The sequence below is a fragment of the Synchiropus splendidus genome, chromosome 13 (assembly GCF_027744825.2).
Source record: "Synchiropus splendidus isolate RoL2022-P1 chromosome 13, RoL_Sspl_1.0, whole genome shotgun sequence".
Lineage (NCBI taxonomy): Eukaryota > Metazoa > Chordata > Actinopteri > Syngnathiformes > Callionymidae > Synchiropus > Synchiropus splendidus.
In genome coordinates this window covers 17,751,488-17,769,084 of record NC_071346.1, presented here as the reverse complement: position 1 = coordinate 17,769,084, position 17,597 = coordinate 17,751,488, and the positions used below count along the sequence as shown (strand labels likewise).

Below are 17,597 nucleotides of genomic sequence, written 5' to 3'. Positions count from 1 at the left end.
TATATATATATATATATATATATATATCTTGAAACTGCAATTGTGACACATTGCTAAGTTTTCCACCTCAACCACGGCCAAAACGGTTGCATAAGTTCCACATACTCGTAGAACTCGATCCGTATGCGCGTGCACCCTTTTGCACCTCTTCTCACACCTGTAAATAAAACTCGTAGAAGTGGCGGCAATACGTGCCTGTTACTGTCACATGACGTCTATTGTCCAATCGGCTTTTTTTTATTACTAATTATGGGCTGTTTATGTTCAGACAGTGCTTAAAAAGTGCAATCTACGTTTACATGAAGAGTTGGACGTGTTGGAGTGGTAAAGCCACACATTGGTTTGCATTATTGTTGTAATATGCACTTTAGTTTGTGTGAGTTATCAGTTTAGTAAGTCTACAGTTGAAACTGAAGTAGACAAATAAACCATCTTTCATTTTAATTCATTCTTCATTTGCCTTTATCTTAACATAAGAACAGCCTATAAGGAAGAACAATTATATATACTGAATCACATATGGTTTATTATAATACAGATTGATTTATTAGTTGTGTTTGCTGTAAAATACATGAGAAGAGGACCTTGAAAAATAATCGCACATGTAATCGCAATCGCAATATTGCTAGAAAAAAATTGCAATTAGCTTATTTTCCAAAATCGTTCAGCCCTAATATATATAGATATATAGATATATTGTTTACATTAAAATTTACAGCTAGTAACTGTGTACTCATGTCTGTCGTTTTGCAGGTACCTACCAAGGTCAGTGGACTGGTGGAATGCGACATGGCTACGGTGTGCGCCAGAGTGTCCCTTATGGTATGGCCTCAGTTATTCGTTCTCCTTTGCGAACGTCTCTGGCTTCCCTGCGTAGTGAACAAAGTAACGGCACTGTCCTGCGTGACAACCTGTCAGACAGTCCTGCGGGAACTCGTGGTGGCTTTGTTCTCAACTTCCACTGTGAAAGAGAGGGACAAGAAAAGAAGAAAGGCCTCTTCAGACGTGGATCGCTCTTTGGCAGTCTTCAACGCCTCCGTAAAACAGACTCCCGCTCATCGATCTCAAGTAAGCACAGCTCAGCTCGCAGTGACACCACCATGAGTCGCATCAGCTCAAGTGACGCGAACTCCACCATCAGCTTTGGAGACGGGGACGCAGGGGACGACTACCTGCCTTTGGAGGACAATGTTGATGCCACTACTACAGAGTCCTACGTGGGTGAATGGAAGAATGATAAGCGAAGCGGTTTTGGTATCTCGGAGCGATCCAATGGGATGAAGTACGAAGGCGAGTGGTTGAACAATAAGCGCCATGGATATGGCTGCACCATCTTTCCTGATGGCAGCAAGGAGGAAGGCAAGTACAAGAACAATGTGTTAAGCCGAGGAATCAAGAAGCATCTGATCCCCCTAAAGAACGCCAAAAACAAGCAGAAAGTGGAACGAGCTGTTGAGGGAGCCGCCAGAGCTGCAGCCATTGCAAGAACAAAAGTAGAAATCGCCATCTCGAGGTAAGTGGTAGGTTTTAGGTTCACAATGCTTAAGCAATGACCAATTTTTCAGTCCTGATGCGTTATGTCTAAGACATCTTCAAATCATTAACCCTGAAATTCTAATCCATTTTTTAATACACATTTAAAACCAATATTATTTGGGGGGTGAGGGGGTGTCTTTCAAGCACATTCTACTGCAGAATTTTTGGGGCAACTGGCGACTAGTGGGGAAATAATGTTGTGGAATTCCCTTTATCATGAAAATAATCAGATGGTGTATGGATAATGATATGCGCTGAAACACCACAGGTACATGCAGCAAACTTTTTAAACCATGCAAAAACAGCTTCATGATCTCACCCACACATGAATATGGTAGCATGCAATTGTTTATGAATATGCTGCGTATCGTATATTCATAGTGGCAGAGACTGCAGCAGCTTTCATCAAGATGTTCTGTTCTTCTCTCGGACAACGCAAAGTTCATAGTTTCAATGATCTCAAAAGAGGTTTATTGGTGGTTTAGTATGCAACAAAATGGCAGTATCCACTAAGTTCTGCCATTTGTGCTGCGTGGCGTGTTATCAAACCCATGGTCCTTGATGGCTTGCAACTTTAAGGAATTATAATTTAAGGAATAAGCAAAACGAAACGTTTTGTGAAGGAACCATACTTTTTTTTTCTCAGAAATGAATTTAAAGTGAAACTGAAATTAAAGTCTAACAGAGCCCTATTTATATGCCATGAAAATAAATCGCCTTATAGTGGTATGATATTTCTGAATAAGTATTTTTTTATTTTGTAGCTTATTTGCATTTTTTTTGCATATTGGGCTTCAAACAATTTTAGATGCTACTCAAAGTGGATTTGTGTAGAATCAATGTCAACCTTGTGGTCAGATCGACAGTTGGTGCTTTTTTGTGCTTGGACTTTCAGTCACATGAAAAACTATGATCTGGCTGAAGTGATCATTGCGAGGCAAAATGTGATCAAGCTCTTGTGTTCGACTTTATTAGTTGATCGTTTCATCAAACTTTTTTAATGTAGAGTTTTGTCCCGATTTTTTTTTTGGCCTTGCTGAGCCACCTGTTGTGGCACTACAATTCCCGTCATACTTTGGCTGCCCTCTGGATCACATAGAATTTGAGAACATTTTATTTTAAGTTCAGTTTTGCAATTAACATAGAGCTCATAGTCTTTAAATAGTTCCCTTTGTATAATTATTTTCTTTTGTAACGTTTTGGTAAATTTTCAGTCTCATTGACCTCAGTTTATCCAAAGTCATATACTGGTCCTATCCGTGGATTTGGGAAATGGAGAGGGCCGTTGGAGAATCTGGCTGCCTATGGACAAATGCATGTGGTGGTTTCTTTCTTTTATTCACATTTGAAGGCCAGTGGTTGGTGCTTTATTCCTGTATATATTCTAACATGAATCTGAGTCCATTTGTTTGAGATTGCATTGATGCTCCGTGTAGACTTAGACTTCCTTTAATTATCGTTGCACAAAGAAAACACAGCAGTGAGACCTTAGCAATAAAATGTCGTTAATAATTAATAATAAAGTACAAATGAGTGCAAAACTAATACTACAAGTGCAAAGTAAGTGCGAGTAAGTAAGGCTTGAAACAGAAAACAGAATAACTGAATTACCTATATGTAAACTGTACACACAAACAACATGTAGAATTTGGAAAAGTTTGCCTCCTTTCTGTCTTGACTCAAAACTCATTCAGTGCTGGTGTGGTGTTGACTGTTACTGATTTAATAGTTTGTCATTGGCGATTTTAGTGATTTCCCAGATGGTATTTTATTTTCTCAGTGTCCCTTCAGCAGTGCATTCCTCTGCAGATCTAAGTATAAACTGGAATCATTTAATTTTCCACTCTCTTTGTGGAGGGCTTTTGTGCCATGTGTTCCCTGCAATTTCATTTGCCCTGGATTTTTGTGGTGCAAATCTGACTTAATTGAGTTGAAGGTACTTTGGTTCCTTCTAATGCCTGCTTGGATTGCTCTCAGGTCAGACTGAGAAATCATGCAGTCCTGGCCATATGCATACAGTAAACAATGACGTAGTGGTTCAGCCAAACAAAACTTTGAGAAGGGTGGAGTCTTTCTCGACACTTTTGTTGTGAGTGGTGGCTGGAATCAATGTTCAATTGATACCAGTGACACATACATTGAGTCCTATTTCCTCCCTTCTCATTGATAACTGCACATCTTTACCACATCTTTTTATACGCTGATATTGTATTGAGTTGTGGTATGTATTTTATTCAGCCCATTTATACACATTTCTAGAATAGCAGTTGCAATAACGAATGGCATTACTTACATGCACTCATGTTTTTGTAAAGTAATTGTTTTTAACTGAAGCCAGTTAAAAGCAGGAATGTCTACCATGATCTTACTAGAGCTTTTACTGAGCTTTTAGTCGGTAATCCATTTAAAGTTGCGACTTAACACAGTATATAACTCAAACTTACATGTGTGAAAACAGATTAATTACATGGTTAACAGTCTGGATTCCATAGTCGTCCTCATCCTGACATTTTCTTGACATGCTTCTTTGCCACTAAGTAGAATTGTGTTTTCACTCATGGTGTCAAAAAATAATAACTCTCCAAAAAGAAGTCATTAAACATAACTTTAGACATTCGCTCCTGCTAAATGTGCCACATTCTCAATTCATATTAGCATAGAGGACTTGAGCTACCTTTATCTGGTTTCAGAAAGGTCTGCACGAAAAGGAAAAAGTCTGGAACAATTGAGGCCAAAATGTACACAGGCACAGAGAGTCATCTCACCGTAGTGGGAGAGTGGACGAGCAGAGAGAAGCAAGTGGGCACATTCTTGGCCATCCTGTGTGCGTCAGAAGTAGTTGTCAGAAGTTCTTGCCTAAATAAGGACAGTGAGGCGGACGCTTATCAACAGCTGAGAGGAATAACAGACACATGCTAGCTCACTTCCACCCTCTACACACATGCAAACACACACCCAAACACAATCCTCTGCAAATGTCACTATGGCAGCTTGTCAGTGATGACCAAATTGTTTAGTGCTGGGCCAAATGGCAACATGGCCAAATCACAATGATGTACTCTCTGCAGCAGGTTCTGGAAAAGAGACTACAGTTTGGTGGCAGAAACACAATATGCAAAGCATCTTCAAACTTCAAGTACTGAAAATATCAGACAAAAGAAATATCATTGTACCTGAGCTATTTTGCCTTATAATAAAACAAAAAGGAATGTGATTGAATGTGACATTTCTTGACAGAAAGAGGTTGCATGGTTGCTGTTATACGACTGCATGAATCCATATAACACAATGTAAATCTGATCAATTTTTCCACTGGTCTACAAGCTGCAGTGAAGTGTACATCGCAGAAAGGTAAGGGGTTTCCATTTTGTAGCTTAAAAACGCGTGAGGATATGTCACATCACTTCTGATAATTTTCGAAAATGGGGTTCAGCATGCTGCCAGTATAATTAAAGCGGCTATACATTGTGAAAGAATATTTGTTTTTGGTAAAAGAGTGTAAGAGCAAAATGTCAAAGCTTCCCAGGCCCAGGCCCAATCCCAGTCTCCCATCCCTTCAACACGTTTCAGAATGAAGCAGAGGGGAAAGTTTTGACATTTCACTATTGGTGATAATAAAACGCAGTTTTTAGTTATGAGAAGTCTGTCTCTAACATGCAGCCACCCTCAAGCGGTATGTCTCTTCATATGTCCGGCCGGAATGCACAACTTAAGTTTTTCCTGCCACGGGCTTCATTCATGCTGATGTTTCATTCGGGATTCTTCAGTGAAAAACATGCCAAGAGCCGTCATGATTCATGATGTGCCAGCCATTTGTTTAGATGTTTCCACGTCATTTAAATACATTTGATCACGTGAGATTTAAATAGAGATCATTTTTCTGATGGTTTGACAGCTCTCATTTAAATTGAGTCATTGTGCCACCATTGATTGCATGTAGTGGATAACCAGTAGAACAATAAAGATGAAGGCGCAACTCTAATTCGTGGCTCAGGTGTTTCCATCAGGAGCATACAAACAGCGATCAAAGTGTCAGCACCAAAACGTCTGTATACACTTTTATTTCGAGCTCACCGTGGTGACAGATGTCAAAGTTCGAATCTAGCTTTCTTCAGTAAGTTCCAGATTGATTGACATCGATGTTGAAATTTTGGAACATGACTTGTCCAATCCAACACTAGAAAACACTGCTAAAGACAGTGCTCCGCCTAAACTCTTTTTGTCGGTCTGATAAATGCTAGTGGACATTAACCACAGACTAATGTCGGAGCTAATGGGTTCTGCTGGCTGTTTATACACTATACTTTAATAAACACAATAAATTAGTAGCAGACCCTGATACGTTTGTTAGCATATAAAAAATATGTGCCCACATTTTATAAAACACCCTATAAAAGACCCATGATAAACACAACGAATGACTTTCAAATCTGGTATAAACACTGTCATTTCAGCATCTGAACTCTTCAGTTGTCCTTCATTCTCACTAGGGTCCAAATGCAACTCCTCAGTTGACTCTGGTCCACCCTCAGTCAGATTCATGCTTTCTCTTCTTAGACGCTTCTCTGCGAACTCTTGCCTCTACCATGATGATAGTGAATGATCACTACTGAGTGAGCTCGGCATAGGAGCCGTAAAATGACTAGGTAGTCGAGTGGGTGGGCTGTGGCTACCTCAACCTCAGGACATGCCTATTGGTCGGGTCACTCAGGGAAAGTTATGTTGTCCAGAGAGTCCTTATACTGAGAGCAGGAGAGACAGACCTCGGTGACATCAGTCTGTTTAATATGAAACCTGGCATCACAGAAAATGTGAAAATAGTATATTTATGTATAAATCTTACCTTTTGTCGCCTAAATGTGCTGTTGTTGCCATGGTCATTTCTTCACAGGGTCCAAAACTTCCCCACAGCTGACCCTTAATGATCCACCGTGCAAGATTTTTTCCCCCATCTAGTGTTAGTGTAGAGACCATATACAAGTAACATCCGGACTGGACGTAAGTCAGCATTCAAAATAGCCGACACAAGGGTTATAGGTACTACAGTAGTGGTAGATCGCTGTGTCAGAGTGGGATACTGTGCTGCGGTAATTGTCGTACGCGATGCCAGGCTGCTACGTACTGCGGTGCCAGACATTGAGCAGGTCGTAAGTCGGATGTTACTTGTACTGCAACTCTCTTGTGCTACGCAGTTGGAACTTAGTATAACAGCTTTAGCCTTCAAGTTAAAAAAAAACAAGATGTCATCCATGTAATTTTCCCCGATAGCTTGAACAGGTGACATCATACAGTGGGGAAAAATCATTATTATGGCCAGCCCTGTGCAGGATCTTCTGCATTACTCAAAAAAAATAGAAAACAGGACAGCTGTTTAAAGTAAAACATCTTCATCATAGCTGTAGTTTCCTGGCTTGTTAGCCTCATTGGTGTTAAGTGGTTGAAGGTAGAATAAATGATGGACATTTTTGACTGTTCAATAACAGTTTTATTGTAAAAAAAAAAAAAAAAAGCCACTATATTGTTGGCCAGTGACTCATGGTCCTCATCTTGTTGCTGGTCTTATGACCCTCTCTGACTCTTACTCCTCAAACACACTCTCCATGTTGTTGCGACCCTGATTTTCTCAACCATTGCTGGTGTTACTGCCTCCAAGACTATCGAGTGCTCTCTTCCTGGATAGTCCTGCGAACTCACTGGTTAGCCCCACTGTGATGCCAGAGGCCAACCAGACAAATGCTGGCTGCCAAACACTCGCTAAAACTCTTGAATCAGTTGCCAGTCTGTGTGTCGTGTTGGTTGTTTCAGCTGAAGCCTCACTGTTTAACTGTGTGTCCTTGAATGGTTGGAACAAAGCGGTCTCTCAACAATTTAAGCATTGTTAAAAAACGATGCCATTTTTTATTGATTATATAAGTGAATTAGTTGTTTCATGTGTGCTGGTAAGTCAGTAATGCTTCAGGGAAGTCGCCAGTGCTGCTCTTCCGTTGTGGTTATCAAATGTGTCTGCTTATGGAAAGTGACCGGGCTACATCAAGTTTTTTTTTTACTATTCAGTGAGTAACTGAAATTTCAAATGAAGGATTTGATGGCTCCTTACTACTGTTTTGAATTAGCTAATGACTACGTCCATTTTCTCAAGCAGGTCAAGCGTTTGTCTGTACTGGGGCTGTCAAGACATCAGATTTTCTCTTCACAATTATTGTTGGGTGAAAATGTCACGCTAAACATATTACCACTATATCGACAAAAAACGGTACATTCAGATCAATATTTAGGTTGTGTGTTTTTGCTGTATTTATCGGAGGAGAGGAAAAAAAATGTAATGTGATCATAACTGAACAAATTCAATCAGTTGGAACAATGAATCATGACTACAACCAGCTAAACTCACACATTTATAAATGTAATAATCCAAAGTCAGCACTCACCAGCTTCACTTTTTGGTCAATCCGTCCATTTTTTCCATCATTGCATAAACATCATCCCCTGGTATGCTTTTCATTAATTACTACTGATCACACAAGACAGCTAGGATGATAACAACAACAGACATGGAGGAATCCCTGAACAAAAGCAAACAAAGGCAATCGGTTTGCTTTTGTTCAGGGATGTTTTTGGCTACACAATGGCCAGGGTTTCCACTACTCGGAATGTATTTGAAATTCTTATGAAATTGAATTTCTTATACAAATATTTTCAAGACATGAAAAGAGCATTAGTTTAAATAAGGTGATATAAAAACTTCAATATAGCCACCATCATGATTTATTGTGCTATTGTCAAACTGATGCGAAATAAACAATATTTTGTTGTTTTAATGTATGTATGGGTCCATCGTTATATATATATATACACAGTATATCATAAATGGTATTATATGAGCATTAATAAATTTAAACTCACAAATAAATTAGAAGGATCTTACCAAAACAACTGAAAAGTTTGATCTTGTTGTAAAAAGGCACTGCTTTCAGCACTCAGCTTGATTTCTCCTTGGCAGGACCTCTCACACCAGAGCCAAAGCAGAGGCAGCTGACCAGGCTGCACAGTCAGCCAGTCAGGATTCGGACATTGCTAGAGCAGTCGCCAGAGAACTGTCCCCAACCTTCCATCAGCCAGGTAAACACAGGGAGCACATGTAAAACTCAATGTGCGGCTCATAATATTACGTATACATAATATGCCAACGTAGCGCAGCACATGACACGACTGAACAATCCCTTTTGGGATACAGTGTTGTTGATTTTTTTTTACATGTTCTAAAGGCATGCACATCACAACACATCACTTTCCTTACATGGGCCTGTTGTACTGTTGCTGACACTGATGTGTTTATAGGTCCAGACTACATCAGACAGAAGTACAACGAGCCTGTTGAGGTGATTGAGGTTCCTGAAGAGGAGAAGAAGCAGACGTCTCCATCAGGAAGTCCTCATTTTTACCGGAAAGGCACAACGCCGAACCAATCACCTACACAGAGCCCTGGACCCAGTCCCACCCCATCACCCACCACTGTTAAGAAATCCCTCTTCAACAGTAACCCACCCACAGTTTCCACTGCACCAAAAGCTTCTGCAAAGGAAGACAAGACAGCTCAGTCTATAACTGCAGGTCAGTTGTCTTTAAATTTTGATCTCTCTGTTCAGAGTACAGCTTTAGGAGTCAGGTTTGCTGTTTTCGCTGTATAAATTCAAAGCTCTTGAGAAGGTTCCCTCACCAGATTCAGTCAAATTAGAATGAGAATGTAATACTAGACAAGCCTGTTAGTTGCAGGATCAACCTGGTCACCTATTTTGATTAAAAAAAAAAAGGTTTGCTGAACAGTTGATTTAGATTAGGGATGCTCCTATCACGTTCAGCGAGAGTGCCGATCACCACCGATCACCGGTACCCATCACATGAGAAATTCAGTCTGTGGTAGATCCCGCTCATGTCTGACAGACTGCTCTGCCAGTTTTATTTAGGGGTTAAATTGGGCACTGCGCATTAGCACTGCCTGTGAGACCGTGTGTGTCCACGATCAGTGAACCCTAATCAGGGACACGGAAGAGGACCCCGCCGCCAATACCGAGGTGGAGGTCCGTCCAATATTCAACTATTTTCACCACCGTGTTTGGCCGAGGCTCCAGCACAGCTGGAGACCTGCATGTGTTGATATGAACCAAGGCAGACGACCGCGTCAGAGAACCTATGAGGACCACTCCATCAAAAAAAATAAACACGGGTGCAGAGACTCATAGTCGACCAGTGTCATTTTCAAAGGTTCCCTGTATTAAAAACAAGTTTAAAACTACGATCGTGAACCAAAGTCCACCACACTCTCCACAACTGTCACACAACGGTGTCGGCTGGAGAGCGTGGCGCGCCATCGCGATCTTGTCATGTTCATGAATGCAGCCAGTGTGTCACAGTCTCAGTGTGTTTATCGAATTTATCGTGTGATGCATAATTGTCATCGTGAAGATATAATTATCGCCCATCCCTACTGCCAATGCTGAACTTCGTCACAGCAGACCAACGAAATAACAGGCGCTTTATCATGCTAAAATGCATTTTCTCAGTCCATATGTATTCCGACTTGTTCTTCCCACTTCTCTTCTGTTCCTGGAGCGCAGAGCTCCACAGCTGACTGGCTGTGGAGGGGGAGCCCGGTCAACCCGGTCTTGCACTATATTGTTTACCTGACCCTTGCTGTATACTAACCTATGATCAGCTAGAAGAAGGATTAAATTTGGTGTTACACAGACTGAAAGAAAATATTGAGGAATGCTGTCTCTTTTCCAGCCTCAGGAATAACAAAAGCAGCATCAAAGCTTTCCCTTAAACAGGAAGTACGGCAACAGGAAGCTGTCACATCGACCGTTAACACAACACTGAAGAGCTGCCCAAGTAACGGACAGATCCACTCCCAGTACCATGGCTACTACGTCAAAGCTGATGTCAAGAGCCCACCCCCTGAAGATCCAATCGGGTTGGAGGATGATTTTCATCCGTCGAGTTTAGCACGTTTACCACCTCCTGCCAAAGCTTTTGTTGTGACAACACCAAAGCATCTCCCTGCGCCAAGTCCATCCCCAGTCCCACCTAAGGAGAACAACAAACCGTCAGAGCCCGCAAAAATGAGAAAACAGGAGTCAATCAAACCAAAGAGCCTTGGAGAAACCAAGAAAGCCAGCATGGAAATAGTCCCTGAAGTTTTAGCGGAAGAGTCGGTGAGTTTGATAAACTCATATCTACCCTGGTAAAATGTAAAAGATTACAATGAAATCACATGTCTATGGAAGTGTTGGCCATGTGCAACATACTCAATTTTGATCCAGCGCATAAATTCACACTCATCATTAACAATTAGTTGGCCTTCACAGTCGCCTTCCTCCTGTGGAACACTGGTATTTTTATTTATCCAGTCTTTACACTACTTGTCTACTTCCACTCCTTGCAGGTGGAAGTTGAACTAGTGAATCTGTTTGGTGTGTTGTAGCTACACTGACTTCATAAAAACAACAGACGGTGCATGGTGCGCCCCATGGTGTAATATGTTCATGTCTGCAACAGGATAACCCGGTACTGGCCATATTGCTGATGAAGTGTCTGAACAACAGTCCTGGCACCAGCAGATCATGCAACACGCCATAAAATGAATGTCTTCCACTTGTCCTGAGTTGAAGGGACCCTGAATTTGCTGATGGTCCCTTAACTGCGACGGCTAACAGTCTATTGAGGGCCTCATTGGGGTCCAGCAACACAACTGTGGAGATGTGGCCTACCGGTTCCAGCACTTCTAGTTCTAGCACTTTTAAACTGTGTGCTGTTTTCACCCACCTTGAACTTTTATACCACATGGATCTCCATCCTATCAGACACATTCCACACACCTGTTGGAAAGTAGGTCAAAGTTGAAAGGCATGATTCCAGTTTCTTTATAATGTTATGTTATGTTATGAACATATTTAGAGTTATGAACATATCATAAGAGATCATAAGAGATAAGATGGTCAACATTTGGAGTCAGTAATGGCAATTATTATTTAAATGACACTCATACATTTGCACTTAATTGATGTGTTGTCTCTCCTCAGGGTCCTAACTCCATCTTGGTGGCTCTGGTCATGCTGTTGAATATTGGTCTTGCAATCATTTTTGTTCATTTCCTCACCTGACCAAATTTGATCAAAGGTAAAAGTCTTCCCAGAAGGTTATCCTACTTTCATTTTTGGCTGAGCAAAGTGCATCATGGGACATTTGCATGACCTACCATAACTGTTACTGTCACACTTGAAGCTTCACATCTTAATTCAACCTGTATCTGACCCCAGTGTGAGCTTCATCTTTGTGGAGTACCTTGTGTGAGTGTAATTATTAATGTAATCTTCTTCTAATAACCGTATCAAGTATATCCAAAGTCACATTGTGGGAACAGTGGCCCAAGTAAATTGTACCAACAGAACTGACCCATACAGTATTCATATTCTTACTGTTTCACCCAAAAGCGATCTATGTTTGTTAACCTTTTTTATTCCAGGTTTAAAGTTATTTGATCAACCATTGATGGATCAGCATACTTGAAACTCTGCTCTAACCCCTACTTCACAGTAGTATTGTGTTATTTTTGCCCCTAATAGAAGTCAGTCCGAGCACATGCAGTAGTCCAAATTCGTGGTGCTGGGCCGCACTGCTTTTTTTGGGGAGGGTGTAGTTCAAATGAGCCAGTAGGCTCCTGCTGTGCCTCCTAGTTGGTAGAGGAGACAGCGATCACACCATTCAATGAGAGAAGGATAAGTTTCATTTTTTTGCAATGAATTAACGTGGCTAGGGAGTATCACATTGTCATAAAATTACATTGCCGGATTGGTGGTTCAATTATGATTATCGATCAAAAACATTTTGGCCACTCTGACTGAAGGTGATGGCTCAGTGAGGTGACATATATAACTACTGATCCCAAATTCATAACAAGTGAGATGAACTTGGTATTATGGCATGAAATACAGCCAGGCCCCCTCATCCTGATCCTAACCCCAACCACACACTCATGAAATGGGATGGTTTTTTCATTTTGAACTAGGAAGCCCTCATAGAATGGGTGATAACAGCCTTTAGGTATAGGAGGAGCATACTGGTCCATATGAATAGGTGATATGCACTTTGAAAACCACCCATTCAATGGGATGATTGCATCAGTATGGGGTGCAGCCTGAGAGTAATGAAGAATGTCTCATCTAATTTAATCTTTATGATTAACCATAGTCACACCTCTCCTCTTCATCTACTCCTTAGTCACATCCATGTACATAAAATGGTTGTCTTCTTCTGCTTCTTTTGCCTGGTACTTCCCTTTTTAAAATACTGTGTCCAAAGTAGCCACCAGATGCACAGTGAGGAAAATATGCATTTTAAAATGACCAGTTGCTAAGTCGATGACAGAACCTTATAAGAAATTGAAAATATGAATATGACTGACACTAACCAAATCGACATTGTGTGCAGTTGCTCCAAAATGAAAATGGTAACCTGAATGCAACCTTAGCTGGGCAGTCAAATCTGGTATCAACATACCCTATTCTGCCTTGTTGTCATGCAGTGGTTGGGGGGGGCTTAATGTTTCCTGGCTCTCTTGTTTATTCGTTGACTGAAAGTGTGTCTTTTCTAGTGAACCTATCCAACTTGTCACCCTGAGCTGCTGACTCCACCAGCCAGAGGAACCGTCGCTTGGTTCCAGTCAGACCAGTGGACTTGGATGAAACGGACAGCTAAATAGTGAGAAGGAAGGAGCTATGAAAAACAAAATTAGAGAAGAGATCCAGAGGTGGAGAACAATGGAAGGGTTGAGAGCTCCTCCCACCTGCGTGGGTGGACTATCGGCAGCCGCTAAGGCAACCAGATTGGATTGGTGATGATTGGTGACTCCATTCAGAGTGAAAGCTGAAGCATGTGGTCAGTGATGCAATAGGAGTAAGACAGAATGCATTGGAAAAAATAAATAAAAAGCTCAGAGCCTGGAGGATGAGGTTCTCACTCAGGGTTAGAAACGATAGAACGAGTGTGAGGTCACAGGTGATGCGTGTGCTTGTTTTTCCCAGAAGCTCCATTTTCATTTGGCTCTTCAACAAATGTGGAAATTTGAATTGCTGGAATAAAAGTTTTTTTGTCCTACTGAGTTTTAAGTACTGTATCCACGTTTTCACCTTGCTGCTGGAGGGCGTTTGCTCATGTTTCTACAGACAAGTTGTAAGTGCCAAATCAACATAGTCTGATCAAACCTGACTACAAGCTTTGTTTGCACAAGTAAATTTTAAAAAAGTCATCATTTTGTTGCTTTTACATTTCATTTGGTTCTTCTTCTGTCCTCCTGTTGCCTCCAGCTGGTCTTGGAAAGATTTGTGCCTCCATGTTTATGTCAACATGACCTTTGTGGAAGACTTAAACTAGTATCCAAAACTTGGCTGTATTTGTTTTTCTTTCCTACCAACATCCCAAAATATATCTGGATGAAAACCAAGTTTGTACATCTTTATAAACCAGTGCGTCTTATAATGTGAGCTGTGTGTGTGCGCGTGTGTGGGCATGTGCTGCCTTGGCCTGTCCTCACAAGATTTAGAGGGTTAAAACGTCAGTAATAGTCGTATTACAATTGGGTTTCAGTTTGGGTTAAGGTCAGCCATTTTTTTAGGATGGTTAAGTTATGGGTGAAACGCTGGGAAAGCATAATGTCAATGAGAGGTCCTCACAAAAATAGCAAAAAACAACTGTGTGTGTTGTGTTGTGTGTGGGGGCAGAGGGGTATGTTCGGAAATGCACTTAGAGCTGATTGAATCCAACAGCTGCTTTACAGTTTTACTGAGTGATGTATTGGTGGGTGAGAAGGGTCCTCATAGGAATGTCTGGCACTCGGCTGCTACTCTGCACACTGGGTCCTGCGAGTGTCGCTCTATTTCTATAGCTCTGCAAGCTGGCAGGTTTATTTATCACACCGGCTGGAGAGTTTTAATATCCAGTGACAGTTAAAAAGTCATTTCGTGCTGCAGGTTCCACACTCAAGAATTATGTGTCAAATTCTGCTCATCGGATGAATCTTATTTTTTTCATTTTTCTTTTTTTTTTTTTTTTTTAATGAATGATCTCTCTATCTGGGCAAAGTTGTATCTTGTTTTACTCTAAATAGCATCCCTTGAGTTTTGAACATTTATTTAAACATGTTTTGTCATATAAAATGCAATGATGTCATGGTACACATAGGGAGCCTAGGCCTCCGCCTCTTCCCGTCGGTTGGTAGGACCTCAGATCTGACAAAAAAAATGAATGAGATGAATGTGAGGAGATCAAAGTTATTTGCTGGTCCACTTTGCCGCATGCCCTGGATCATACATATGCTGTACCTCAATTTAAATGAGTAAAAATGATGCTGTTTGTTGTATCATTTATTATTTATTTGCTTGTGAAAATATGTAATTATTTGGACTACATCAAATATCATACAAAACCTAAAGTAACCTATGAAGCCAGTCAAAAAGCAGTGCTCTCAGGTCCTTTCAACGTATCAATTGTATCTTTCAAATTCACAGACTTCATATGTGAGATCTATGGTGTATTTCAAACTAGATTAGAAAATAACTTTTATTTCTCCATTGACTCCCGTTCATAGTTTTGTTTTGTTTTTTAACTTGGGTTCCATGGGGCGGAAGTAGATGGGCTTGACTCAGGCTCCCCATTACAGTTTGTGTGAATATTGGAATACAGGATGGAACATAATGGAATCACCTTAAAGCTTTTTTACCTTTAATGTGTTTCCATTATTATGTCCAACCCCTGTATATCCTCAAAGTTTAAGGTGTGGGTCTCAAACTGATCCACAAAGGGGCCGCAGTGGGTGCGGGTTTTTGTTCCAACCAAGCAGGCGTACACTGTTTAACCAATCAGGTGCAGCTCGAACGAACAGACTTCAAACACCTGATTGGTGGAAAGGTGACTGGTTGGAACAAAGACCTGCAGCCCTTGGAGGACCGGTTTGAGACCCCTGGTTTAAGGTATGGAAGTCTAAGTACATGATCGGTACATATAACTTGTGCATGGCTCTGTTCAGGAGCTTGAGTAACTTCAAGAACCTGTTTCTACATCTAGATCTATTTATTTTTTTCATGGCATTTTCCTTAAGAAAATCTAAATCTTAATTTGAATGTTTATTTCAATTTCTACTCTTGCCATTTTCACTGACTTATACGTTGCATAAATCATAAGCACCATTATGTTGTATATTATTGAGAGACTACATCAGAGCAGAGTGAAAAACTGGTCTGACGTCCACTTCTTAGATGCACTTTTTTTCCACCCCTTTTTTCAGTGCTAGTTTTCTTTCATTTACGTTTTTCATTTCCTCTTGTCAGTGAGTTCCACATTTTCATTCCCACTATTGTAGTGTACATTTGTCTCAGTATGGTTCGTGCATATGGTCGATTGAAGTTCTCTCTTCTTCTCTGCTGTTCTTCATCAGGAGTTAGTTCAGTCTCTGTAGATGAAGTGCCATCTGCACATGCTTTCATTTGTTCTGACACCTCACGTATATCATTAATATGCAGTATCAACTATTTAGGTCCCAGAACTGAGCCTTGATGTACTCCATACAACATCCCTGCCAGTCGTTTCCACCTGTTCCACCCTGCCTGCTCTCTCCTCTTCACCTCTGAATCTCTGCCCATCACATACTGTAGTATGACTGATCCTGGATACTCATCCGTTAAGCTTACTTCTCCCTAATTTCCACTGGTCTTTCTGTCTTTGTTTTACTGAAATTCATTCCTTTCCTCACCAGCCTGTACCCCTAACCTCTTCAGCTTCTCCTCCAGCTCATCTTTAGTCACACGGCACTGCCTCCTCAGGATTTGAGGCTCTCCTTTGTTCCTAGAAATCTGCATCAGGCACCATTAACACTCGTCTTTCACTCATCAGACAACCTTTTTTTTCTCAGAATTTATCTTGTACAATGTTTTCTTACTTCAGAGAACGAAGGAAGGACTTCAATGATGCTGGTCAGTAGTACTCAGATTTTGTTTGTCAGCTTTTTTGTGGATGATCCTTGGTGCCTTGTAGAATTCAAAAGGATGTCACTGGCTCTCAGATGCAGTCCACAGGTGTTTTTTTTTCTCAGTCTTTTAGATTAGATGTCCTTAGTTTGTGCAGCAATATTAGGAATGACTCCTGACATTAAACAAGAGAGAAATATGGAGAACCACTGTCACCTTCATAAGTCCTGAATTAGAAGCAGGCTCGTGGCCAGTATTGTCCTGGTTGGTAGCCTCACCAAACAAGCCCATGATGAACAAATAGGACTGAACCAGCACCTGCTGAGGCAAGTTTTTGCTGGAAGATATTTTTGTCTTGCACTTTGAGATGCAGAAATGGCCTTGAGTCTATAGTGTTTAAAACGCTGATGTGAGTCATGAGATGGTGCCGCATCCACGCCATATGAAGCTTACTTAATGACTCTTCTTTTGGCAGCATTTCTCACTTCATTTCATGGCAACTTCATTTTACTACAACTATTACGACAATGGTAGATTTTTTTTGTTTTAGTTTTTAATGTTTTGATACACAGAAATAAATATTCCTCCTTTAACGTTACAGGAAGGAGGTGTTAAATAGAAAAACAGTTGAGGTAGAATTGGACGCAAAAAAAAACACGCTGAGCCTAGGTTGGTATTTTATCCGAATGTCTCAGCTGGAGCTAAATTTGTTTCCCCCACAATTTGTTTTGCCTTTTTCTGATTTTATTGTTCATCAAAGGTCATGCAAACCTTGAACTTTGATGTAGTCTTTTATAATTGTTACTATTCAAAGGCTTCATGTTATTACATACAATGAGAGTGACAGTTCCTGCTTCTGTTCTTCATTATAAAAAATGTGTAGCCTAGAAAATTAATTCCTTTATTATTTCTCATCAAATGAAATCAAATCAAACAGAAGGAACAACATATTTTTTCTCACCTGACAAGTTATTTGTTTGTGTACCTCACATGACACAATTTATTTAGAAAAATAGTTCATAGATATAAAGAAGCTATGTCAGA

At 40.6% G+C, this 17,597-nt stretch overlaps 1 protein-coding gene across 1 annotated transcript in view; it reads left to right on the top strand.

The window, feature by feature from the left end:
- LOC128770060 (junctophilin-1-like) overlaps positions 1-17,597 on the top strand; it is a 27,504-nt gene extending 9,907 nt beyond the window's left edge. The window contains exons 2-7 of the mRNA XM_053884292.1: positions 754-1,513; positions 8,537-8,655; positions 8,875-9,147; positions 10,321-10,748; positions 11,616-11,712; positions 13,187-17,597. Of these exons, the coding sequence (XP_053740267.1) occupies positions 754-1,513; positions 8,537-8,655; positions 8,875-9,147; positions 10,321-10,748; positions 11,616-11,696 (1,661 nt within the window). The 3' untranslated portion in view covers positions 11,697-11,712; positions 13,187-17,597. The remainder of the gene's footprint in view (positions 1-753; positions 1,514-8,536; positions 8,656-8,874; positions 9,148-10,320; positions 10,749-11,615; positions 11,713-13,186) is intronic.